The 27,238-nt window shown below is 38.0% G+C and overlaps 1 protein-coding gene across 2 annotated transcripts in view; it reads left to right on the plus strand.

Moving 5' to 3' along the window:
• MAMDC2 (MAM domain containing 2) overlaps window positions 1-19,235 on the plus strand; it is a 139,574-nt gene extending 120,339 nt beyond the window's left edge. For both annotated transcript variants that reach the window (XR_838719.3, XM_010999853.3), the window contains exons 12-14: window positions 12,580-12,839; window positions 17,987-18,071; window positions 18,206-19,235. Coding sequence is in view for 1 of the 2 variants with exons in the window: in XM_010999853.3 (XP_010998155.1) it covers window positions 12,580-12,839; window positions 17,987-18,071; window positions 18,206-18,270 (410 nt within the window). In the remaining variant the exon portion in view is untranslated. The remainder of the gene's footprint in view (window positions 1-12,579; window positions 12,840-17,986; window positions 18,072-18,205) is intronic.
• Window positions 19,236-27,238: the final 8,003 nt, after the last annotated feature.

The raw sequence follows: 27,238 nt of genomic DNA on the forward strand, positions 1-27,238 counted from the left end.
TTAATTTTTTAAAAGTAAAATACGTTTTAAAGTATAACGTACATAGAAAAGTGCTGCAAATTCCCTTCTAAATGCAGTTTTAGCTATAACCACATGTTGTATTTTCCTTCTCATTCAGTTCAAAATATTTTCTCATTTCATTTTGTTTTTCCTTTTATGCATGAGTTATTTATAAGTATATTGCTTAATGGCCAAATATTTGGGGACTTTCTAGTTACCATTTTTAATTTATTTCTAGATAATCTGACTGTGCTCAAAGGACACACTCTAAATGATTTTAATCCTTTACAATTTATTAAGATGCTTTCTTACCCAACATAGAGTCAATTTAGGTGAATGTCATATGTGTATTCACAAATAATGTATATTTTGTTGTACAAAGTTGTCTATAATTATTGATTGAATCACACTTGTAATCATGTTCTTGTTTTCTATATTTTTATTGATTTTTACCTGCTCAGTTGAGAGGTGTATTATGATTCCCATTATGATTATGAATTTTTTTTTAATGGAGGTATGGGGGATTGAACCCAGGACCTCATAGACACTAAGCACGTGCTCTACCACTAAGCTATTACCCTCCCCCTGATTGTGCATTTTTTAAATTTCTCCTTTCAGTTCCATCAATTCTTGCTTGTATATATTTTGAGCCTATGTTATTAGGCATATACAAATTTATAATTGTTATACCCTCCTGGTGGATAAGCCATTTTATCTTTATGAAATGTCCCCCTTTATCTTGGGTAATGCTTCTTATCTAAGTCTACTTTGTCTGATACTAGTATTGCTGTACCAGCTCTATGTTGATTCGTATTATGTTTCTTTCTCCATTCTTTAACTTGCAGATTTCCTGTGTATTTATTTTTTGGCATGGCTTTTGTATGTGGCAGTAGTTGAGTTTTATATTTTATCTAGTTTTACAATCTTGTCTTTTAATTGGAGTATTTGGATCATTACTATTTAATGTAATTACTTACATATTTGGATATATATTTACTTTCTTATCATTCTAATTTCTCCTCTGTTAGCCTTTTTATTTTTTACATTATTTTACTAGCCTTATTCTTTTAATGGTTACTATACTATTTGTATTACATTTTATTTCTGTATATTTTTCAAACCCCAGAAGATATGACTGACTTGGTCATCTTCTATACTGATTTACATATTTCCCCATTCCACTAGTCTTTATTCCTTTCTGCATTTTCATGTTTCTCTCTTGAATTATTTTCTTTTGCAGGAAATATTTCTCTTCTGCCAGAAGAGTGTCTTGTTCTATTTTGGTGTTGGTTTGGATTTTTTTTTAACGTGTGCAAGTCTGCTTATGATACGTTCTCTCAGTTTTTGTTTGTCTGGGAATGTCTTTATTTTTCCTTTACATTTGAAGGATATTTTTGCTGGGAATAGAATTCTAAGTATACAATTATTTTCTTAATCAGACATTTAAAGATTCCATTTATTCGTCTTCTGGTTTCCATCAATTCTGTTGAAGCAGTTGTCAGTCATATAGTTGTTCCTTTGAAAGTATACTTTTATTTTCTGGATGCTTTTTAATATGTTCTCCCCATGTTTGGTTTTCAGCATTTGAAAATATGTACATGTGTAGTCTTCTTTGCAGTTATTTTGTTTGGGGTTCATTAAAGTTCTTAATCTTTAAGTTGAGTTTTTAAAAATCCTCTTCAAAACTCCTTAACCTTTATCTTCTCAAATATTACTTCTGCCCCATTTTATCTCCTCTCTTCCTGAGACCCCAGTTACACATACATTAAAAGGTCTCACCATACATTGTATATCCTTTATGCTCTTTTACAAATATTTTCTTTCTTTTTGCTCTCCATTCTTCAGTTTGGATATTTTCTATTGACCTATTTTTTTAGTTTGCAAATCTTTTTTGCTATGTCGAGTATGTGATTAAACTCAATGATTGATTTCTTAATTTCAGTAATTCTATTTTTCAGTTCTAGAATTTCCAATTTTTAAATACTAACTTTATGAAGGTGGAATACACACACTATAAATTCAGTCTTTTAAAGTATACAATTCTGTGGTGTTTAGCGCATTCACGAAGTTGTGCAACTATCACCATTATCTAATTCCAGAACATTTTTATCATCTCAGAAAGAAATCTTGTACCCATGAGCACTCACTCCCATTCCCTCCCCCAACTCTTGCTCACCCCCATCCCTAGATAATTACTAATCTACTTTTTGTGCCTATGTATTTGTGTATTCTGGACCTTCAATATAAATGCAATCATACAATATGTAGTTTTTTGTGACTGGCTTCTTTCACTTAACATAAGGCTTCCAAGGTTCATCCATGTTATGGCATGAATCAGTACTTCATTTAGTTTTATTGTGGTTATATTCCAGTGTATGGAAATATACCACATTTTGTTTATCCATTATTTAGTTGGTGAATATTTTGTTTGTTTCCACGTTGGGGCTATTATCAATAATGATGCTATGCTATTTGTGTACAGGTTTTTGTGTGGACATAAGTTTTCGTGTCTTTTGGATGTGTACCCAGGAGTGGAATTGCTGGATCATCTAGTAACTCTATATTTAACCATTTGAGGAATTGCCAGACTATTTTCCAAAGTGACAGCAAGCAGTGTGTGGGGGTTCCAGTTTATCCATATCTTTGTCAACACTTGTTATTTTCTGTTTTTGATTATAGTCATCTTAATGGGTGTGAGGTGGTATCTCATTGTTTAATGTCTATTTTGTCCGATATTATTATAGCCACTTCAATTTTCTTTCGGGTACAGCGTGAATAGCATATTTTTTTCCAGCCTTTCACTTTCAACCTATTTGTGTCTTTGAATCTAATGTGTGTCTCTTGGAGGTAGCATATAGTTGAATCTTTTTAAATCCAGAAAATAAAAGTTCTTTGATGAAATTCTTCATCTTATATCTCAGTTATATCTCAATATTTATAAAGGGGGGAAAAGAATTAGGCACATGCCTCAAGGGAAGATTGCTCACTTTTCTGTGCCTCTTTTTTCTCATAAAACTTGGTCCTCGAGCCCTGGCTATTTTGGCAGCCCTGAACTTCAGTTATTGTCATCCCAACAAGTGAGAACTGTTAGTTTCTCTGCTTCTTAGCTGCTCTCTTTTTAACTTCTGTACTGAATAGGCAGATGCCCCAAGAAGGAAAGCAGCTTAAAGAATGCTGAGCATACTCCATTGACCTCCCTCATCTCTGGGATCTTGGCCCCTCAAGGTCTTGCTGCTTGGGAAGCTCTCTGACAGCTTCAAAACAGATATTTTCCAAAATATATATTCATCCATTTAAAAAATAACTTTTCTCAGCAGGAGTATAGGTCTGCTACATGTTATCCAACATAGCCACAAGGAGCTATCTCTGGTATTTCATTTTTTAGCATCATGTATTTAAAAATATGATTATTATACTCAAAATTTGAAGGCATTTGCTCTTTTCTTCTGCACTACAAACCAACCAGTCCAATGTTTCTGAATGAGCTCTGTGTGTCTGTTCTCTTTCAACTGTCTTCTTTTGTTGCTATTTCCTGGCTGTTCTACTCAAGGTCCTGCTGTATCATATGATGTTATTGCATAGTGTTCTGTTCTTTGGCAAGGAATAGGTGAAGAATAGTATTAAAATTTACATTTATGCTGCCTTTGGCTATGAGCTATCTAAGAGACTACTTCTTTCCCTGTATAACTCTCAGTCTTGAGTAATAAATATTGGGGACAACTATCATAGTGAGAAAGGACCACAAATATCTTTTAAATTTAATTATTGTGGAAAACACGATAAAGTACCTCATTTTTTAGAAAGTGACTTATATTATAAATGTATTCTTGCTTAGATGCATATCACTAGAATTTCTCTTCAAGAAGGGATATAGTCTGAAATAATAAGAAAAATTTAATTGACTTAACAAATTAATAACAGTGCATAGTTTTATAGGTTGCTGGAGGATCTACGACAGGATCTTAGAGATCAGCTAAGGCAACATACACATTTTAAATATTAAAACACTGAAACTCATTCAAGGTAGTTTTAATTGTTATCTGCTTGGATCCTGGGAGAGCAATAGCAAGCCTGTGGTTAGATATATACAGTTTAAGCAATAATGAAATTACATCCGAAAAGATCTTTTATTGCCTGCATTGCTGATTTAGTGCTATTTTGCTTCTAGTCCTAACCATCCTTTCTATGTCTCTTTTTTCAAATGCTGGCAGTAAAACAATGGCAGCGCACAAAAATGACAGAATTTCTTATCCTATACTTTAGTAAAGTGACAGGCTCAAATGCTGGACCAGCAACAGTATCTTTCTCTTTGATGACTAGAGGGTATTTGTTTGGGTTAGTGACAGCGGCATCTTTTCTGAATGCAGTGCATTCTGGGACTTTCAGAGGCTATACCTGTACTTGTATACTGCATTCTACCATTTTACTTCCTATCCTTAAAGCCTGTCAAGTTACACTTGGAAGAACATACACAAGAAGAAAATAGAAAGAGGAGCAGCATAAAAAGCTGTTTTACAGACAACTGCATTAGGTGGTCAGTAAATATAGGCTTATTAAATAAAAAAGAGAAGCTCAGAAAGACTATGATATAGATATGCCAGTTTATTGTGAATCCATCAGAATCAATACATCACCATACACAGCAATTCCAAGGGAGCTGTAGATCCTGATTCACTAGCTGCCGATGCAATTTCCCCTTCTAGGGTGTAGCATGGTATACGTCCTCTAGTGGAAAGACCAATGGGGGCGCGGTGAGCTGACTCTGCCCCTTGCTGCCTGCATAACCTAGGAAATGGTCACATAACTCCTCTGAGCCTCGGTTTCCTCATGTGTAAAATGTTTAGAACAGTGGATCCCCTGCTGATCTTTTAGGGTTGCTATGATGATTAACTGAGATTATATATCTGAAAGGCTTGATACCATGTAAGCTCCACTCAGATGAATGGTGTTACTATTTTTATAATCAATGGCTTGTTTCCAAAATCTGGAATACTTTCTTGGACTCATTGTTTTGTGTCATTTGTGCTTTTATAAATAGAAAATCATGGCCTATGACTAAAAGTAAAACGACTTAGTAGAAATCAAAAGGTTTGGTAGACCTTAAACTAATGTTTTCCAAACTACCCCTAGGTAATTCAAGGGGTAAGTGGATGTATATTTTTAAAATTTGATAGTAATATTTGTATATAAGAAAAAAATAGTACAGCAAAACTGTTATTTCATAGATTTACAGTTTGTTTTCTGTTTTCATGCTAATATGAAGTTTCCAATTTGAATAAATGGATTTAAGTAACAAATATGAATCTATTCAAAGAAAAATATTAAATGAATAATAGTACAGGTAGTATATGGATAAGTATACACACACACACATATTTATATATCTCATGATGGTGTTATTTGTGTAACTAAAGTTTGGAAAACATTTCCAATGTTTAAGTCAGTCATCTAATAGAACAAGTCATTCTGTTAGAGAAGCAACAAAGATCAAAAAAAAAAAAAAATTCTAGCTCCACTACTTGGCTCCTTATTTAATCGCATAATACGGGCACTTGTGACAGATAAATACTGACTTCCATCAAGCTGGGATAGACTCTGCAGGATTTCTCTGTCCATCCCTTGTCACCACCTACTTGCTTAGCTCTGTCCTGGCAGAATCAGAAAGTTCTTTGACACAGATTCTCCTTCTTTACACGATAATAAAGACAAGTCTTAACAAACTATCAAGGGCTTTATTGGCTATTGCAATTTTATTAACATTTAGATGATGCCATGCTGTCAGAATTCCTTTTAAACAATTGCTTTAGTTGCCCTGGAGTTTACAGGCATTTTGTGGCCAAAAGATAGTAGAATAAATAAATCAACAGATAACTATCCAGTTTAGTGAGAAAATGCCTTCAATTGTAACATTTCCTACCTCACTGAGTCCACCAGCGAATAGATTAAAAGCCATCCAGTCCTCCCTCTCTCTTCCCCACAACTACATCCTAGAAAAACCACTACTCATCATTTTCTTAACAATTTCCAAAGAAAGAGACACCATCAGTTTCTTTTGTGTTACTGTTCAGTGTTTCAATACATATTCTGTACTTCTGGCAAGTAAATTCTCTTCCAACACGCTACTTAGTAAAGATAGAAGTCTTACTTCTAAGAACACTCCCTTTTTTGTGGAATAGAAATATCAAAGATACTTTAAAATACCAAATAAAGACATTTACTTATAAAATTGTGCTGTCAGACAAAAGAAAATCAAAACTATGTATTTAATGTGTTGGTTAGATAGCTGAAATTTAGTAGCAGTCTCATTCAAGTCCTTGTCTTTTAAGAATTTTGGCAGTTGATATCCAGACATGTAATGATGTTACCCAACTAGTCTGTAACTATCAGAGCAATTGGCTCCAGATTATTAAAATCTCCAATCTCCTTCAGTCTTTTCATAGCTTATCACTATAGTTTCTGATATTGTTGGACCTTTCTTACACAGAGAAGTCTTCTCTGATAAGCTTAAAAAATAATGGTAAAATATATGATGTAAAAATAATGGTAAAATAACATAAAGTTTACCATTTTAGACATTTTTTTTCATATATAGTTCAGTGGCATTAAATATAGTCACACTGTTATGTAACCATTACCACCATCCATCTCCAGAACTTTTTTCATTTTCCCAAACTGAAACTCTGAACCCAATAAATGATAACTCCTCATTTATGGCAAGCTTTAAAAATAATTTAAAATGTATAGTAAAGAATAGTTTTAGAGAGAAACATTTAGCTCTTGTTTGTCTCAAAGTATTGATACCTTTTTTCCCTGACTGTTAAGCATCCTCTTCCAGCGTAATGAAGCAGCTAGCTGTTCATTCCACAGGGCCTCACAGTCCTAGCTGGCCCTGGTGAGGGGGGCTGCAAGACTGGAGGAACAGCTGCTTCCCTTCCAAATTGTGAATATGGTGTGTGTCTCAACATATCACAGTTGCTGAGCAAAGAACAGATGGGACCCTGATCTCCCAGTAGACCCACTGGAACCCCCAAATTGAATGTTAAACAGTGATCCACGGAGAGAAAGTGATTTGTTTTCTGCAGTTAGTAATCTCTTCCACAGACTGGAATCCTTCACGTGCGGGAGCATGTGAGCCAGTCTGAGGTTTCAACGCTGGGGCTCCGTGGCTCCCATCCAGAGCTTTTGTTTGCTGAGACAGAGAGAGTTTGGAGTGGGAATGTGGCAAAGCTTGTCAACACACAGGGCTTTTCTCTGCTTTCCAAACACATGTGAAGCAGACAGGCTCTCCATGAAGCCCCTATCTTTTCTGGGGAAAGGAAATGTCACATGCAAGTCAAGAAGAAAAACATATTTGGAATCAAGAGGAATAATTGGTGTGGGCATCAGAGGGACAAATTCTCATCAGTTGACAAATATGTTACAGTTATTTTTAGGTATAGATGTTAGCCTACAATAGTCTAGATCAGTATTGCCTTATGGAATATACATATGTGCTTAAAATGAAAACTGTATCCTAAAGGATTTTTGGAAAGGTCAGCGATACTCAAGAAAAGTAGCTGGTGCCAGTGCTCTGGGAGGGCACAGTCGTACTGACGTTCCTCTGGATGTTACCCCTCCTTTCCAGAAGAAGCACCATGACACATGTCAAACAGCTTAGGAGCTTTCCTTTCATAGTCATGGGACTAAATACAACAATCTCTGGAACTGGAAACCTTTGGCTTCATCCTGATACCCAGGAACCAGGGATGCATGAGCTGAAAGTATTACTGGAGTAGTGCTTCACCCATTTGAGGCTAAATGATTAGTGCACTGTACTCACAAAAGAAAAAGTTCAGTTGGATAATCCTGGAGGTGATTAGAGGTGTACCCCTCTTTTGGGACTCAAAACTCACTCTGGCCAGGACGCAAGTTGCCATCACTGGGATGCACAGTGTCACCACCAGATGGGAGATACTTCTTGGGTCATCTCTCACTTATGATGGATTCCGTTGCTTCCTTCCCAAGTCGTCTCTATTCTCCAGTTTCCCAGGGACAGCATCTTTCAGAAGAGCCTTCCTCCTTCCCCCTTAACCCCTTGCCAATTGAATGTTTCATTTTTAGCCAAGGTCCTTTACTTAAGATTCGAATGGACCTTTTGAGAGCCCCCAAACCAGATACCAAAGTTATTTTTCTGTGATTTTATTATTTTGTTGAGAATTATTTTTGGAGGAAATACTTTTTAGGTTAAACATGCATTAAGGTAGGTTCTCAGTCCACTGTGCCACTGACTTATGTATAGGATAGTACTTCTAATATAATACATATAATTACGATATATGATATATTTGGATAGGATAAGATAGGGATACCTTTGTGCATAGTTAGGTGATAAACCATGGTCATCTCATCCTGTGACCTCATTTTCTATGGAATTAAATACACCCTTCTATTAGGATTTTGTGTACCTGTATTTGTTTATATCCAGCCTAGCTTAAGTTAGAAAATGTTAAAGAACAACAAACGTTCCTCTCATTCCTGAAAGTACAAAAACCTCAGTGCTTTTTGCATAGCAATTTTCTTGCCAATGACAGAATGAAGGTAATGATGTTAAAGAATTATCATATGTGTGTTTGATTAAAAAAATACATCAGATGGTGTGGAACTAGTTTGAAAACATTTGCTTTGATATGACTTTAATTTTATCAAATCTTGGATTTGTTCCAGCTTTCCCTTGGAGCATCTAGTCAGGTACATGTCTCATTGCCAAGGTCGTCACACAACTGGAGTGACCTTGGTAGAGCTGTGTGCTATGGAAATGGTCAAACTGGTTTGTGGCTTAGAGCTGTGGAAGAAAATGCATTCATCTATTCATTCAACAAATATTTATTGAGCATGTACTGTGTTCCCGGCACTGTTCTAGGAGCTGGGGGCACAGCAGTGAAGTCAACAAGGAAATATCCCTGCCTTTTTGTGTTCTAGAGGGAGGAGACAGATAAAGATAAAAAATAAGAAAATTATATAGTATGTTAAGAGGTGATTAAATGGTATGGAAAATAGTAAATTAGGGTATATGTTAGCAAACTAAACCTGGATCCACTTACCCGTACACAGTAAAACCAATCTATTGATACTGGATTGTGGTGAAGGAAAGTGCAGTGTTTATTGCAGGGTGCCACGCAGGGAGACGGGGATTTGTACTGAAAAAACCTTAACTCCCAGATGGGTTTCAGAAGAGCATTTTTAAAGGCCAGGTGAGGCATGAGTGGGTGCCACAGGGTATGTGATCAGCTCGTGCACAGTTCTCTGATTGGTTGATGATGAGGTAACAGGACAGTGTCACAGGGATTAACAGTGTCAATCCTTAGGCTTCAGTAGGCCTGGGGGCTGTGTGCTCATGGTCATCAAGTAGTTAAGGTCTTCTATTTGGCGGGGTGGAGGGGGGCAGTTCGCATCTGTAAAATTACTCAGGAAATGTGCATCAGGTACTATTATCTAGGTACTTCAGAGAGGAGCTAAAGCAGGGGATATGGAAGAGGGGGTCCACCCACCCCCCTGCCCTGGGAAGGCCCCATCCTTTACAAATAGAGAATGAGAAATGTCAGAGGAGGGTGATTGCTATTTGAAATAGTATAGTTACAATAGGCCTAATAGGAACGGTAACATCTGAGCAAAGATTTAGAGGTGAGACAGTGAGACCTGAGATTATATGGGGAAAAAGCCATTCCAGGCAGAGATTAGCACATGCAAATGTCCTGAGGAGGGAGCAGACTTACTATATTCGAGGAACAGTATAGAAGTCAGTGTGGCCATGCAACCCAGAGTGAGTAAGGAGAAAGGTAGTAGGAATCAGAGAAGTAAGAGAATGAGCAGGAGATTGCATAGGCCTTAAAAATTGTCAGGCCTTCAGCTTTTACTGAGTGAAATGCTGAGCCAGTGGCAGGTTTTGAATGGAAGAATGGTAAGATTTAGCTTTTGTTTTAGAAGGTTTACTGTGGATACTGTGTTGAGATTAGATGGTAGAGGACAAGGATAGAAGCAGACAGTCTAGTTGGGAAGTTTTGTATTAATCCAAGTGAGAAATGATACTGGCTCAGACCAGGAGGTAGCAATGGAAGTGATGCAAAGAAATGACTGGATTCTGGACATATTTTGAAGGTAGAACCAACAGGAATTCCTGACCATCTGGTTGTGAAGAGGGAGAGGAGGTGAAGAGTGGCACAGGACTCCCAGGTTTGGGGCCTGGCCAACTGGAAAGAGGGGGGCAGGCTTGAAGGTAAGGCTGTTAGTTCAGTTTTGCCCATGTTCAGTTTGAGATCTCTATTTGACAATAAGTGGAAATGTCTATTAGGCACTTTCAATAAACAAGCCTGGGTTTCAGCAAAGAGGCTGGAAATTTAAGTTTGAGATATGAAAACATATATAGCATTTAAAGCCATGAAACAAAATGAGATCACCAAAGAAGTGAGTGAGAATAGAAAAGTTCATGAACTGAGCCTTGGAACACTTGGAGCACTCTAAGGTCAAGAAGTCAGAGAGGAAAGGGTGAACTAGCAAAGGAGTGGTCCATGAGGTGCAAGAAAAACCAGGAGAGGTCAGAGTCTTGCAAACCAAGATAAACAAGTCCTTCTAGGAGGCAGATATGATCTACTATGTCCAGTACTACTGATGGAACAAGAATGACAAGGACTGAAAATTGACCATTGGTTTAGTAATGAGAATGTCATTTGTGAGGACATCAGAAACATTGACCATATTTTCCTAATATTTTAAAGCAGATCATGAGGGTGACTGGTTGACAAAGCCCATGTCCCATGACTGTGATGACCCAATTTTTCAGGGTGATAACTTTACTGAATGAAACACCAGGGGAATGGGTTGCACAGTGCATAAGACGAAACTGGACAGGACTCTTTCTCCTACCTTTTTAATTGCCTTGAGGATTCTCAGGTTTTTGTTTGTGACATTGAGGGAAAATAAAAGGAGGAGTGCTTTGAAGAAGCATAGATGGAGTTTCTGATCAGTTCTGGTTGGGGTATCTTAAGCACTGCATTTTGGGAAATGACTAGAGCTCATTAGTTAAACTGAAGACTACAATGAAAAATGCTCTGGAAAGCACTTCATCTGCATGCATCATAAGGGATCTTTTTTTCCCTCAGTGTGGCCATTGATTTCTGCATGAAATAATAGATAACACTATGTAAAATTTATTTTTACATCATGTATGTAAAAAAAATCAATATTGGCAAAGAAGACAATAAAATTGCATAAAAAATCTGTGCATATTTTTTCATGTAGAAGAGATATAAACTTTTCCTCAAATGATCAGAAGTTAGGAATTCCTGATGTAGAGTCCAGGGTCTTTTTTCAAGTGAGCCTCAGGTGCACAGAATTATATTATGGGTGTATTATTCTAGAAATAATTATTAATTGACTGCCTATTTCAATGGCTTCATAGTAATTAATACCAACCAGCTCTATTTTTGCGGGGTTGGGTAGTGGGCACTGATCTGTAGCTACGTCTCATTTCTGTGGTGTAAATACTTCCATCCTGGCCCATTTCATACTACCAATGTCAAGTCATTTGGACCCAACAACAGAAGTCACACAATTGACGCCTGGGAGTGGCTTCAGCACACCACTGCCTTATTTACATGCAGACTAATCCTGCTTCTGCCTGAAACCAGCAAATTATAAAAACAAACTAAAATTAGGAAAAGAAAATGGAAATGTAAAGTGTTATATATTTAACATATAATATATAGTGTAAGATACATAATATATAAAATGTCATATAATTATATCAAATGTTATATCATTATATTTTCAAGAGTGTCACAGAAAATTGCAGGAAAGATAATATTTGAATATTCCATGTAGGCATATGTAACACACTAATATTTGAATAAGTATTACGTGTGGGCATATGACACACATTGTTTCATTCTCACAGCTCGGTAGCACAGGTACTATTAACCCTTACTTTTAAATTGAAGATAGGTTCAGAGAGGATAATTCATTAGACCAGGATCACACAGACAACAAATATCAGAGCCAAGACTTGAACCCAGATCTACCTGACTACTCCCCTAAACCAACTAGAAGTTCAGGATATTGTCCATGAAATAGTAGGATAAATTCTGATATGTTAATTACCACCTCAGTGGCACAATACTAGTACATTAATTACCTCCTGTATATTAAACTCAATTGTAAATTATTAAATTAAAGCACATTTTGATGCTCTAAATTTTGTAGCGTATTTTTTCTCCTTGGATTATACACATTCTCTAAAATTATAAAATCCTCTGTCAGTACTGGAGTTAAGTCATCCCTTTACTCTGGTTTGTTTCCAGGAATACTACTCAAAAAAGAAAGACGAGGGGAGGGATACATTAGGAGTATAGGATTAACAGATGCAAATTGCTATACATAAAGTAGATAAGCAACAAGGATTGACTGTATAACACAGGGAACCATGTTCGATATCTTATAATAACCTACAGTGGAAAATAATCTGAAAAAAGTTTATCTACAAAAGAGGGAGAAGAAAATATAATTAGTGTCCTTTTTAACAGTATCTGATTTTGCATTGCTCTCAAGGTTACTACATGTACATCGAGGCCTCCCACATGGTGTATGGACAAAAAGCACAACTCTTGTCCGGACCTCTGCGAGGAGTTGCTGGAAAACACTGCTTGACCTTTTTTTACCACATGTATGGAGCAGGGACTGGCCTGCTGAATGTATATTTGAAAAAGGAAGGTGACAGTGAAGAGACCCTCTTGTGGAGAAGAGGAGGTGAACAGTGCATTTCCTGGCTCCGAGCGCTGATTGAATACAGCTGTGAGAGGCAACACCAGGTAAGCCAAAAGCAGTAAGAATCAAGTGATGGGAAATGTTCCTGTAAGTTTCTGATGCTTTTTCTGTTTCTTGCTACCATCAAGAATGTTTTGTTCTTTTTCAGGGTCATAGATAAAGGCAGTACTTAAGAGTAAACATAATTAGTCTATACTGATTAAACCTAAACTGTGAATGGAAAATTAGGTGGAAAAAGCTTTGAGCATATATGTATAAAGTGTTTTTGCAGCTCAGTGATGAAAGTGTATCTATTTTTGTCTTGGTACATTATGAGTGTCAAGTATATTCCGTGTGTCCTGCAAATCTCCAAAACAGTCTTTCTTCTAACCATGGTATTACCTAATTAGTTGTTGCAGTTGCATCTTTCACTCATCATTACCCACATGCCAGGGTTTTTGTTGTAAGCCTCCATTTAACAGAGTCTGTGGTCCAGAGTAAGTTTTTAATTCTCTGTTCACACTGATGCAGAAGAACTTGAGTCTTGATCCTAAGTCCTGCGTCTCCCCTTGGGTCTTCTCATTTGCTGTAGAAGATCTCCATCCTACAGGATCCTGATTATAAAGGATTCTGGGCAGCATTAGAAAGCCTTTTCAATTCCAGTGGAGGCGGGGTGGGGTGGGACTAAGCAGCCAATTTAGTCTAGAAATCAGCAGCAGCCTCCTGACAGTCACTAATTTCACCCGCCTACCATGAGCCAAAGCCCCAGAAAGCTTTGGGGAGATAACCTTAGACCCCTGACTATTCTTAAAATTGCTCTGTAGAATCCTCAGGTGTGACCCTCAACTCAAAGCCCTGCTTCCTCCTCATCCTTACTTCTGGCTGATAAACCTCCTGGACCAGCACCCCTCAACTTTAACCAATGGCTGCTTGGTTTAAGCCCAGATCTCCCTGGGAAGAAGTATTCAAAATAAGGAAATTATTTTACACCACCCGACAATCAAAATTAATTTTAGGCAGGTCTAAATGGGAAGGAATTGCAGAAGCTCTGGTGGCCAAGTTGCAATGCCATCTAGGGTGCTGGATTGCTAAGAACAAATGACAGAGGGAAGATGTGCCATTATCCAAGGATGGCCTATTACCTCACCAGGAATAAAGCTACCCAGAAATTTAGTAAAGAATGATAGCCCCAAGAATGATTTTGATAGTGATTTAATGTCTGTCTACCGAAGGAAAATGGATCACCCAGGAACTTACTGATATAATTGATCATTATTCAGAGATGATGGATTAATTTTTTTAGGTTGTCAGGGCACTCATATTCCTACCCGATTCAGATATTTTCAAAGTGTGGTCCTGAGACCAGCAGCAGCACTGGAAATGCAAGTTCACCTAAAGTGAAATTCACCTGAAATGTACATTCTCAGGCCCCACCTCAGAGCTACTGAATCCCTCTGGGGGTTGAGGCCCTGAATTCTGTGTTTTAACAAGCCCTCCTAGTGATTCTGATGCTAAAGATGATCTCTGTCATAGATTAAGCAAATCTCAGTCTCTTGGGTGGAGCCTGAGCATTTATGTTGTTTAAAAATCCCCAAATGATGCTGATGCAAAAGAGTTCTAGGACTTGAGTTCTGGGGAACAGGTGACTTCTCAGCACCTAAGCCCAGGGGTGCCGAGTACAGGTCCTTGCACATACTAGACTTGCTGGGTGACTGGTTATTTGAAAAAAAATTTTTTTTTGAGCACAAAGTAGTGAGGCACCTGAGGTGGCATTCTGGGGTGTTCAAGTTCATAGGATAAAGAGTGGCCTGAGAGATTTTTAGCTCACAATCTGGCAAGAAGATTCCAGACCATTCCCTTTGGCTTAGAATGGAACAGATATGAATCTGCCATGAGGAATTTTCTTCTGTACTTTGTAATTCCTTCAGGAATCACAAGTGACTGTCTGGAGACCAGGGTGAGCTAGTTTCTCCAAAGCACTGTACTTTCTAATAAACACAGATACACCCCTGTGCAAATGGCCATCTACCATGTGCCAGGCACTTACAGTGCTAAGAGCTGTACTTAAGTTCCTCCAGATGATCTTATAGCTTCTCTTTACAGATGGGAAAAACTAAATGTCCAGCTGGTAAATGGCAGAGTGAGAATTCAATCCAAGATCTGACTGGTTCCAAAATTTGTATCCCTCAGCCACTGTTCTACATTCCTTCCCACAATAGAAGTTCCAGAATACATTCATTGTCCTGGGTTTCACAAGCACTGGGTGATCTTGGAGAAATCTCATCCTCTCTGAGATTGTTTATACATTTTTTAAATGGGGTCATAATGCCTGCCATGCTGACATCACCAGAGTTAGAGTGAGGATCAAATGAGATTATATATGTGGAAAGAGTTTCATAAACTTTAAAGTGCCAAAATATAAAGATACTGTTTCTAAAGATATATTCTCTCCCAAATTTCCCTGGTCTCTAGTTTATCACCATGGCAGATCTGGTATTTTCAATAGCTACATCAGGCTTCCAGACTGAACTCCTATAGTAAGAAGCCAAAATATCTCCTTTTAACAAATATTTATTGACCACCTACTATTTTAAGTGCTGGGGATACTGCAATGAACATAACATAAAGTTCCTACTCTTTTAGAGTTTACATTCTAGTTGGGTAGAGGTAGAAAAATACATAATGAACATCAGGTGATAATAAGTGCTGTGAAAAAGAATAAGGCAAGCTAATCAGGTAATGAGGTCTAAGAATTACCAGGGAATAATCACAAAAGGCCTTGGACGACATGGTAGAGTTTGAAACTTATTCCCAAAGCAGTAAGAAATCATCAGATGGCTTTAAGGTAATATGATCTGATTTATATTTTAAAACAATCACTCCAGCTATTACATGGACAGTAGGCTGTGGGGGGAGCCAGGGGAGGAGACTTTGGGAGCTACTGCAGTAGATTTGGCAAGAGAAGTGGTGGCTTGGGTCATGCAGCAGAGGTGAGATGTCACTGGAAGCCCACAGGACTTCCTTATGTGTAGAATGTGGGGTTTGAGAGAAAGAGAAGAGTCAAGATGACCCCAAAGTTTTTGGCTTGAGCAACTGCCGGAATGCAAATGCCATTTATTGAGATATGGAAGTCCTTAGGTAGAGCAGATCTGGAGCAGTGAGGGCACTATGTGCAGGAGGGAAATTAACAGTTGGTTTTTTATTTTTATTTTTTGGACATGCAAAGTTTTTGATGTCTGTTAGACATACAAGTGAGTATGTCAAGTAAACAACAGGATACGAACTGGAGATCAGGGAAAAGCCCAGAATTAGAGAAGTAAATGTGTACATCATCAGTGGGAGGGGGCAGGTGTAGGTGACTTTTAGGATGCTGTAGAACTGTAGCCATTTGCAATTTACCTTATAGGGGAAATATCTGGGTGGCCTCTAGGTGACATTCCAGTAATCAAATTATCTTTGTAGAAGAACAAATGCATCATGTGGCAAAATTTTAATCATGCCCCTTGCTAAGGGATTCACTGAAGTGCTAAGCAGAACCTGACTCACCATTGATCAAAACCACAAAATGATTTTATTTCCTTTGGATTCCTTGCTGACTTTTCCGCCTCTGCTCTCAGGTGTTTTCCTCCCTAATTTCTTATATTTTGATACCACTGAAAGAAAGGGTTAGACACATTCTCGGCTCACTGAAATATGTTTATCATTCATAGTGTTCATTATTCTGCCTAACACTTACTAGGAATTATTATGTGCTGGCTATTCAGCTAAGACTAGGTCTTCAAATTTTCTTCTTTGTGCTGCCCTTAATCTTAGTAATTTTTTCCTGGCGTCCCTAGACCAAAAGATGTCTAATGTTCCATTTATTAAGTAGTTGGGTCCAAACAACTTAATAAGTATTTATATCCTAATGATTTACTAGCCACTTGAAAAAAATAATGCACTTAAACTGAAAGAAAAAATAATACTTTGTCTAATTCTTAAATAACCACAATTATTTAATTTCTACAAATACAAATAGGGGAATAATACAAAGGTGAAATCATAATGCTATAAAATGGTTATCACTCAGGTATTAGGGAAATTCAAAGGACAGGATCATATGAAATCAGTTGTTTGGCCCATCCGCAGACTATTCAGAATATAATTTGATCACGTTATTTTTCTATTATACTTCTATTGCAGAGTTAGAGGTCAAAAAATTGATTTCATTGTTGTCTAGGAAACCAAAACACTTATTAACTACACTCATATATCCTCCTAGCTAGATAGGTTAGGGCATTTTTTTCCTCTTCTTGCCACTTACTTGGATTCTTGTTGAGGGTTATATCTTTAGAATTTCTATTAATGTTATTTTGCCACATTTCTGTCATTAAAGCTTCTTTGAGTCATTAATTTCAAGATAATTTCCTATGTTTATTAATTATCCACTTTATATTCTTTGATTTAATTTAAATTATAAACTAGTCCAATGGGGAGTAATTTGCTCATTAAATGAACAGAATAAATGTGTCTTCTTTCATTACCTAACAAGCCTCCCTGGAGTATTCAGTGGTTTATTAACCATTATTGCAGCAGCCTTAGAGCCAGTAATATAATCTATTTTCCCTAGAACCTGAATATTTGATCAGTGATTATCTTCTCTGGATCTAAAGTCATGAAATTGGTTTCCTCTTCTTCTTGAGCTGTGTCTTAGATGTTATGGTGTTTAACATAAGTGAACCATTGTCTTTTTGATAGATGTAATTATTATACATTGCTGTTCATACCTGGGTCTCATCCGTCATATTAAATTCTTCCACTTAGTACCAGAATCAAAGGTAGGTTTACAGAGAGTCGAAGGAAGCTTAAGCTTCTGGACCCCTCACTTTCACAGACTCTGTGAGTGCTGAGAGTAGAATGTTCTAGGTGGGAAGGGAAGCCAGGTCACCACCAGGAGGTATTTCTAGGTGGGCACTTCTGGGAAATTGCCTAAAGAGATCTCAGAAGAAGGGAACTTGAATCTCCAAGGCTCCAGGAATTTGTTGCAAATTTCTTTAAATTCCAAAGAATTTACCTAAATTTGAACTTGGAATTTTATATTGCTTTCCTAAAAGGGGGCCCTCGAGGACAATCATTCTGAACTTCCAGACCCACACAGCCTGGATCGGCCCATGACCAGCATTGTTTTATCAGGATGGCTCTGTTTCAAAATTCAAACTTCATTATTTTTCAGATAATTTTTGAAGCCATTCGGGGAATGTCAGTAAGAAGTGATATTGCCATTGATGATGTTAAATTCCAAGCAGGACCCTGTGCAGGTAACAATATTTTTCCAAATTATATAAGTTTGAAAAGGGATTTTACAATAGTCTCAAATCATAAGAATGCAAATTAAGTATTTTCTACAATAAAAAGAGAGAAAACTATTATTGTCTATTTGTCTTTCTGACAGAAATGGAAGATAAAACTCAGCAATCATCAGGATATTCTGAGGACTTGAATGAGATTGAGTATTAAGGAGTGATCTGAACCCGATTGATTAACTAACAAAATCCATACCTCTCTTCAATCAAAATGAAAACAATCAAATGAATACTGGACAGTCTTAACCATTTCATAAGTTATAAAATGACCAGAGTACTCTTTTCATTACTTTTGCAAAAAATACTGACTCAGGGCTTTTTTTTTTTTCTTTTTGCATTTGACAACTGTTACGAGAAGTACAGGCTGCTGGTTTTGCCTAGATCATTCATTTTAATTTTGGTACCAGTTTAAAATACAAATGTACTATATTGTAGTCATTTTAAAGTACGCAAATGAAGGGCACAATCAACATAAGATGTGCTCACTTAAATCTGCATTCAGTGAATGTACTGGGAGGAGAATAGGTCTTGTGGGTTTCCTATTGAAGTTCAAGTATCATAAATATTTTTAAAGTAATAATGTGAGGTGTCAGTAATCACTGCAGAATGAATGCAGTTTCTCATGGTAACAAGTTAATCTCAGAAAATAAAGTCTTGTTTCCTATGTTTTATTCATAGAAATGGAGTATTAATTTTTAAATGTTTTTACCATAAGTGATAACAAAAGATCTTTCATGAATGTCCCAGGGTAAGTCAGTATGAATTAATGCTATATTACAAGGCAATGCTACCTTCTTTTTTCCCCCTTTTTAACTACTTTTGAAAGTCACTATGAACACCTGGATAGAAACTGCATTCTTTTTTTGTAAAGTAAGCTTGAAAATGTTTATATACACACACTCAGAAATTTTTAGAACACGTTAAATAATTTTACTGATTTTTAAAAATAAACGTTTTGGCAATGTTTTGAATAATATGAATTCAAGCAGATATACTAAACTACTGCCTTTTATTTACACATTAGAAAGTTGTACATACAAGTTTGTATACCTAAACAGCTGTTATGAAATATGATTACCTAATAAAAAATAATGTGAAAGTCTCTTCACTAGCAATTAACTTTTTCTATATTATTTTTCTTTATCAGAATATCTTCACTATATGACTGCAGATTCTAATTTGAATCTCTCCTTTGCCACAATTAAATGCTTCTTAAACCTTTTATTAGTGACATAAGCATTGCAAACATGGATGCAATAGTTAATTTTTAAGGAATATTTTATTTCACATAAACAATCTCCATTTTCTCCCAAATTTTATCTTATTTGAATGTAAACTCTGTGAGGACAAGGATTCTTCCTTGTTTTATTTACTATTGTAGTCTCAGTATCCAGAAAAATATCTGGTATACAGTAAGTGCTCAACAAATAAACACTTGAATAAATGAATGAATGAATGAATTTAACCCACCAAACATCCTCCAAGGTGGACATATTATTATCCCTTTTTATAGGTAAGGAAACAAAGGTGCAGAAGAGTAAAAACATTACTGAAGATTTCACCACTGTCAAATGGAGAAACTTAACAGTCAGGTTTCTCTGACCCCAAAGCCTATACCTCTTAACTCCTTTGTGTGGCAAAAAATCCACTGTTCTCGTGGATTTGGGAGGTTTTCTCACTCAAGAATGTCAAAACCCATATATTAATCCATAAAAAGCCTTATACCTCCTCGAATGCCACATTACTTAGAAAACCAAAAATACTCCACTATTCAAAATAAACATCCTGAAGTTTATGGGGAAAATAAAATCAACTTTCATAGTAAAGGAAAATATTGTAAAGCAAATCCTTTCTATTCATGATGATTAATTACCCCTGGGGGGACATCCCTAAATAGAGTTGAAACAACTGGGAAGGAAGATTTCAAGATGTTGACTAATTCAACAGCATATTAGACATTATAATTTCCTCAAAGCATAGTCCAAAGCTTAGCTATATTTGCTGAATAAAGAAATGATTGTGTCAGGACCTAACCCAGTGTATAGTGCATAATAAGGGGTTTATAATAGGTGGCAAGGGAATGAAATCATTCACCAGCTTCCTTGCTTACAGATTACAAAAATCCATAGTAATAATCATTGCTAACATTTATTGAATACTTATTATTTTCAGACATTGTTCAAAGAGCTGTACATGAGTTCTTTCATTTAATCCTACAACAATCTATGAGGTAGATCTAGTGATATTTTCATTTTATCAGTAGGGAAACTAAATCTGTCCAAGTTCAGCAGCCAGTGGAGGGTTGAGGTTTGAACCTGGGTCTATTTCAACTGCTGTTGAAAAAAGAAACGATCAGCCCAAAATGGAGTCACTTGCGCCAAGCTCCACATCAGCAAACCAAGACTTAATACCTAGCCTAATCACAGTTACAGTCTCCCCCAGAATTGTAGTCTTCACAGGTCAGTCTGGAATTTTCTGGTCGGCACCAATGAGGTAATCAGCCACAAAGGCCCTTCCCATCCCTCAAAGGAGGATGAGTCATCCACTCCCTCCTTTTCCCTCTCCCCTACAGTCTATAAAAGCCTTCCATCTTGTACAGCTCCTTGGAGCTCCTCTCTACTTGCTAGATAGGATACTGCCCAATTTATGAATTGTTCAAGAAAGCCAATTTGATCTTTACATTCTACTTGGTTGAATTTTTATTCAACACTGCCAAACCTGTGTTCTAATCCTCACAAGACTGCCTCCTGAACCTACCAATTCTATGCCCAATACCAAGAGTTCCAAGTTACCCTCACTCAGGAGGCCAAAACTGCCCCAAAGTTTGCCAAAATAGAAATACTGCTTGGGACACCAACTTTGAGAACTGAGGGGGAAAAAGGTGGGGGTTGGGAGCTAGTTACTGACTTAGGGCAGAAAGGAAGGAGGTAACTATTACCAATTGTTGCTAAGAAACAACCTGAAGTTCACAGAAGAGGAAGAGAGGAGGTGAAAGGTAAGCAGATGAACTTACCCTCCCTCACTTATGCCTCTTTTGCTGGATTCGCTGATTGGATGCTTCTCTTCCTTTTCCAGGTTGCTCTTGGCATTCATTTTAACCGCATTTCACCTGAATGAAAATAAGCAAGGATGGTAAGCACAGTATTGGTTTCTCAGGTTTAGAAATGCCCCAGGGGAAGGCATACTAGCTAATAAATACTGCGTAACAATTAAAGCGCAGTGTTTACATTTATTCCAAGTCTCACCCAAACACACAAGTGCTTCAGATAGAAATTGCTTTTTCACACAAATTGTCTTTTCTCCTTTAATTTGCTGTGTGAGTTGGAGATTATTTATGCATAGGAGGGAGCGGAGGACAGGCTACTGAGAAAATAGTGGCTCTGATGCAAGATCTGGCTTAATGTGGAAGAAGAGAAGGTTTAGCAAAGATTTGTTGAAAAAATCTTTGCTCCAGGGGTTATACCAAGCATGGGGTTACAAAGATGCTTACGTGTTAGGAAAACGGAGATCTAAACCTGTCAGCATAATCAGAGTGCTACATATGATGAAGCCACATGCCTAGAGCGGGCTTAAGAGGAGCATCTGAGAGGAAGGGCAGGACCAGCCTCCAGCTGCAGCCTGGGCAGAGCAGTAAGAACCAACACTATAGCAGTGGTCCAGGGGCCCAATGTCTTCTGTCATTCTCTGAGGGCTAGGCATGGGCTCTTTGACTTCTCGTGCAAGGGACATGGTTTCCTGTGTGATTTGATTATAACTGGGGGGTGGGGGTGGGGAAGAGTTTTCGTAACTGACCATTCTAGTATGATTGCATTTTCAACACATAGGTCAGTATAAAGAGGTGATACAGCAGAGTGATTACGTGCACGGTTTCCAGATTCAGACTGTCTCTGTTTAATCCTGGCTTTGCCACTTATAGGCTTAGTGACTGAGGGTAGGTCACTTACACTATCGCTGAGTCCTAGTCCTAGTCTGCAGAATGGGGCAAATACTTGTCTGTACTTCTTAAGAGTCCTGTAAAGACTGAGTGAAAATAATACATATAAGCACTTAGTGTCCGACATACAAAAGTCTTTCAAGTTTATAAGGTTGGAATGAAATTTTTGGATAAGTCAGTTATTATTAAGTTTCTCTTCTCTACAAAGGAATTGTGAGTTTATAGTGCCATCTTAAGGATAAAGCAACCATCTAATCTTGTCATTTTAGCATTTTTTTTTATTACTTGTAATACAAGGCTCATTTTAATGAGCACCTGGGCAACGCCTCCCTCTTTGTTCTTCCTACTCCATCCATTGTTAATGGTTCTTCTGTGCTGCTTACCCTGTATTCATATCCCTGGCAGAATTTATTATGCTAAATCTAAATTCTTGTTTTTACGTCCACATCCTCAAGAATGGTCACTTATTCAGTTTTGTACCTATACTGCCTAGCATTCTCAACAAATACTGCTGAACTAAAAAAATTTTCAACAAAAGCATTTAGTTTGTATGTGGATTCCAAAAATCACAAAGGATACAGAGATTCTCTTTGGTCCATCAGAATTTTATGGTCTGGAAATCCACACACTAAAAATTTAACTTAAACATGTGTCACTGGCCAGTTGGAGCACCAACAAAAGTTGGATAAAAACAAATATACACCTTCTTTGCAAGGCCATGATTTCAACCCAGGCTGCACAAGTTTCCCACGTATAAAATTTCATGGAAGGACTCACAATCCAAAAATCACAAAACACTTAGTGAAACAATTCACTGGAAGTGAAAATCAGCTGTGAACAAACAGCAGCATTAGATACTGAAGACTTCATGGCTCCCTTCCAGCCCTGTCATCACTCTAACATCTGGTTTCATTGTCACATCTCCTCTGACTCTGACCCTCTTGCCTCCCTCTTATAAGGATCTTTGTGATTATACTGGGCCTAACTGGATGGCCCAAGATAATTACCCCATCTCGTGACCCTCAATTTAATCACATCCACAAACTCCCTTTTGTCATGGAAGGTAACATATTCACAAATTCCAGGGATTCGGATGTGAGCATCTTTGGGGAGCCATTATTCTGCCTACCACAGTTTTCTTTTGCTATTAGGTCAGGATGAAATGTCACTCTCAGGGTCTGATACCAAAGGACTCATTTTATAATTTATGTAGCTGATTTCAACAGATTTAGCACAGTCCTGACAATGACCAACCTTCTTTCCTTTAGGAGGTAACAGGATGTAAGGAAAACACTCACCCGCCCCGCCGAGGCTCCTGTCCCAGCCTGGGCAAAGAGGACCACCAATTCATTCGGCAAGGACTTGCGGAGAAGACTGCACATCATACTTTAACACCTTGTTTCTGATCTTTCTGAAATAAAGGGTAAATTCCTTCTGGAGCAATTTAATACTGTTTTAATACCTCCAAAGAAATGAAGGCCTGTTTAGCTCATGTCTTTCTATTATGACTCACCACAAAGATCACTTGAAACCTGATATTAATTCCTAATGACTTTTTTAAATCTTTCAGTTGGTTTTTGTATCCACGAGATAGAAATTTGAGAAAGAGACAAATCTGTTGAGACACTGATTCAAATATAAAAATGAGATATGAGAATGTGCCTAGAGATGTAGCTGGTATATGGTATATGCTGTTGGTATTAGCCATTACTACTAACACTGTAGCTATCACTACAACCAATTCCAATAGTAATGTTGCTACAGTGGGAAGAAGCAGTTTTTTTTTTTATTGTTTTTAACTTTTGTATGATGTTAGAAACAAACTTTAAAAAATTAAGAACTATAGAGATAAGATGTTCTTATCTCTAGTGGAAGGGGTTTTAGTTCTCTGTGGGAGGGTTGCTCATTCTCTTCAGAGGCCCTCATCTCTGCTGAGAGCATCCCCATCAGTTCCTTAACTAGGCTGATTAGAAAGTGGCGGGGCCGGGGGGGGGGGGGGAGGGTATAACTCAGTGGTAGAGTGCATACTTAGCATGCACAAGGTCCTGGGTTCAATCTCCAGTACCTCCATTAATTAATTAATTAATTAATTAATTACATAAGTTGTTCCTGGGTGCCAAGGACTTTGGTTTTATCATCTTTTTCCCTCCCTTTTAAGCTATGAGGGTTCGTGTTCCCACTTTATGAATTTTGCCAAAAGCAAAAGTAATATTCCCTCTCATTTGGTGTATAAACCAGAGGAGATTATTCCTGTTAACCTGTGAGAGTTCTTGTTAGAACTGGAATAGAAAACTGTCAGTCAGAGACAGACTTAGCAGAGTCCCATTCCATGCCTCTTGCCCCACCTTTCTTGCTATTGTGGCATCTAGGGCTTGGAGTGAAGCCAAGAAAGAGAATGTAGAAGATGGTATTCCGATGGTGAGGTGAAATGTATTTATAATCCTTGACCCTGCCCCTTTCTGCCAGCTCTTTGTTGTGTCAAAGTTTCTATAGAATTGGAAGGCCATTACTCAAAATGGCCTCTGGTCACTTATTTCTTTGTCAATAAAAATTTAAATACAATTGCTTTGCCACATGCATTAGTTAGCAAGGATGGCACGATGAATTCAGCTGATGACTGGACTTTAAATCATGGATGTGTAGGATTAATCGTTGTGACTCACTCATTCATTAGCATCAGATTCTGGTTAATTGATATTCTATTCCCAAAGAACTCCTTCTCTTTAACACGACCCCTTTCAAGACAGTTTTCACCAGTGGAATTAAAGAAACCAGACATGTCAAGATAAATGTGTACACCTTTATGGGTGCATGAAATTGTTAAAGAATGTTAGGAAGAACTGAGCTTCCTAATGTTAACAGAGTATTCCTAATGTTAACAGAGTATCCCTGGTTCATGCTAACTTCCAGTCATACAGAGTCCAACAAAAGAGAAGTACTTAAATCAACTGTAGTATATCTGTTTGATGGAACACTATATAGTTACATAAAACTATGTTAAAGAAAAATATTTAATGGTATGGAAAGATACTCATAATATATTAAACTAGGAAAAGGGGGGTTAAAATAACAGGATATATAATTTGTGCAGCAAAATCCCATTTTTTTTTTAACAAAAGGACTATAACATACATACACAAGAATAAAAGATGTAAAAACATACACCAAAATCTTAATAGTGATTAGCCTGGGTAGAGGAATCATGAGTAATTTCCCCCTTTGTGTATATTTGTTTTTCTCTGTTTCAAAAATTTCCACATTTAACACACACTGCTTTTGTAGTTAGAAGCAAAGCCAGTAACGTTTTTCTTTTTAAAGGATGGTGGCAGAGCATGACTGGCTGGCTGTTAAGACAAGAACTACGGTGTGTGGGTATTTGTGGGGTCATCACAAGTTCAGGGCTCTTTCCTAACTTTCAAGTTTATAAGGACAATCCGATTAATTCACTAAAGAACTGATGATGGTATAAAATGATTATATTGGTTCCCTGCTCTCAACTCCCATTACTGCTGCCTATATTATTTTTCCATTAGGATAGATTTCCCCAAATGTAAGCATTTCTTCAAAGGATTTGACTCTTTTAAGGCTCTTCAAGCAGGGTACCAAACTACCTTTCCAAAAAATTGTACTTAGCAATGTACCAAATGACAGTATAGTGCCCGCCTCCTAAACACTGCGTATTTTTATTATTTCCCGCCTTTTGAACAGTTTTTAAGTTATTTTTATCTTAATTTGCATTTTAAAAATTATAATATGACAAATATACGTGTTTTTCACTCATTCTATTTTCTTTGGTCATAACTTTTAGAGAGCGCGGATTTCACTTCTGTGAGAGGAGAAGTCAGGACCCTGGGAAAGGAGGATTTGTCCGGGAGACAGGAATCTGGGTTCGACTGCAATGGCTTTCTAAATGGCCTCGCCATTTCCATGCTTGATGCCTCCAAACAGCAACCAGAGTGGCCGTTTAAAAACTTTAATTCGTTCATGTCCCTCTCCTGCTCAAAACCATCCAATGGCTTCCCCTTCCTTTTAAAATAAAATTCAGCTCCGCCATGATGGACAAGGCTCCTCTATGCAACCATGCCCACTCCACGGCACAGCTGCACAGCACGGTTGCCACACTGGCCTCCCTTCATTCCTCATTCCACTTGTCCCCATCTAAGCGCCTTGTCCTTGCCTGGGGCGCTCTTTTCTCATTTCCGCACCTGGCTCCTTCTTCTCCTTCACGGTTTAGCTCAAACACCACTTCCCCTGATAGGCCCTCCCTACCTCTCCATCACATTCATACTCTTTCCTTCATAGCATGTATCTCCACCTGAAATTTTCCTGATCGTTCACTGGTTAACTTGTTCTTTTTCTGTCTCCCACACCGGAATGTGCCGGTGTGCCGCAGCCCGGCCGCTCTTGGATTAGACATAATTAGATGAGCATGTGAATATCTACGTAGGCCTCAGTGCCCCTCGTCTTCAATAAGGGGTTAACTAGCTGAACGTGAGTAAGTTTAAGTGGCAGCACCTTCTCAGCGATGCCTGCGCGCTTGAGGATATCTAGAAACTTCGGGGGAGGCAGGCTTAATAGGCAATCAGGGAACGTGTGGGTGGGGCTGGGGAGTCAATGAGGAGAATCTGTGCAGTATAGTCTTGCCACAGGCTGGGGAGCACAGGAGACCCTAGCACCACTCTTTAAGGGAGAGAATGGGATAGAGTCATTTGAAAGAGTTTTTCTTCTTTTTTCTTTCTTTTGTTTTGTTTTTGTTTTGGAAAAGGAGACCTGACTAAAATCGGCGAGTGCCGGCGCACCTGGGCAGTCTGACGACGCCCGCCCCCACGCTCCAGACCACCCAGGTGCCCGAGCAAACGCCTCCCTCCGTCCCCTCGCAGATGTTTCCTCGGAGCGCTGAAAAACCTTTCAAAATAGTAAATGTAACTGATGTCTTTTTTTGAGTTTAAAACAAAAACACCAACAAAAAACAATAACAACAACAAAAAACCTCTAAGAGAAATGCAGAGATGTACAAACTCCCGTAGCCACGTCCCGCGAGGTACCCAGCCCCATCCCCGCGTTCCCGCCGGCTAGGGACTCCAAGTCCCGAGCGGGGCGGGGCGGAGGGGCGGGGCGCGCCCGAGGACGCCACGGGGCCGGCACTGCGCAGGCGCGGGGCGGGCTCGCGGGCGTGTCGCGCGCCGGG

This window comes from Camelus dromedarius, chromosome 10 (assembly GCF_036321535.1).
Source record: "Camelus dromedarius isolate mCamDro1 chromosome 10, mCamDro1.pat, whole genome shotgun sequence".
NCBI classification, from domain to species: Eukaryota; Metazoa; Chordata; class Mammalia; order Artiodactyla; family Camelidae; genus Camelus; species Camelus dromedarius.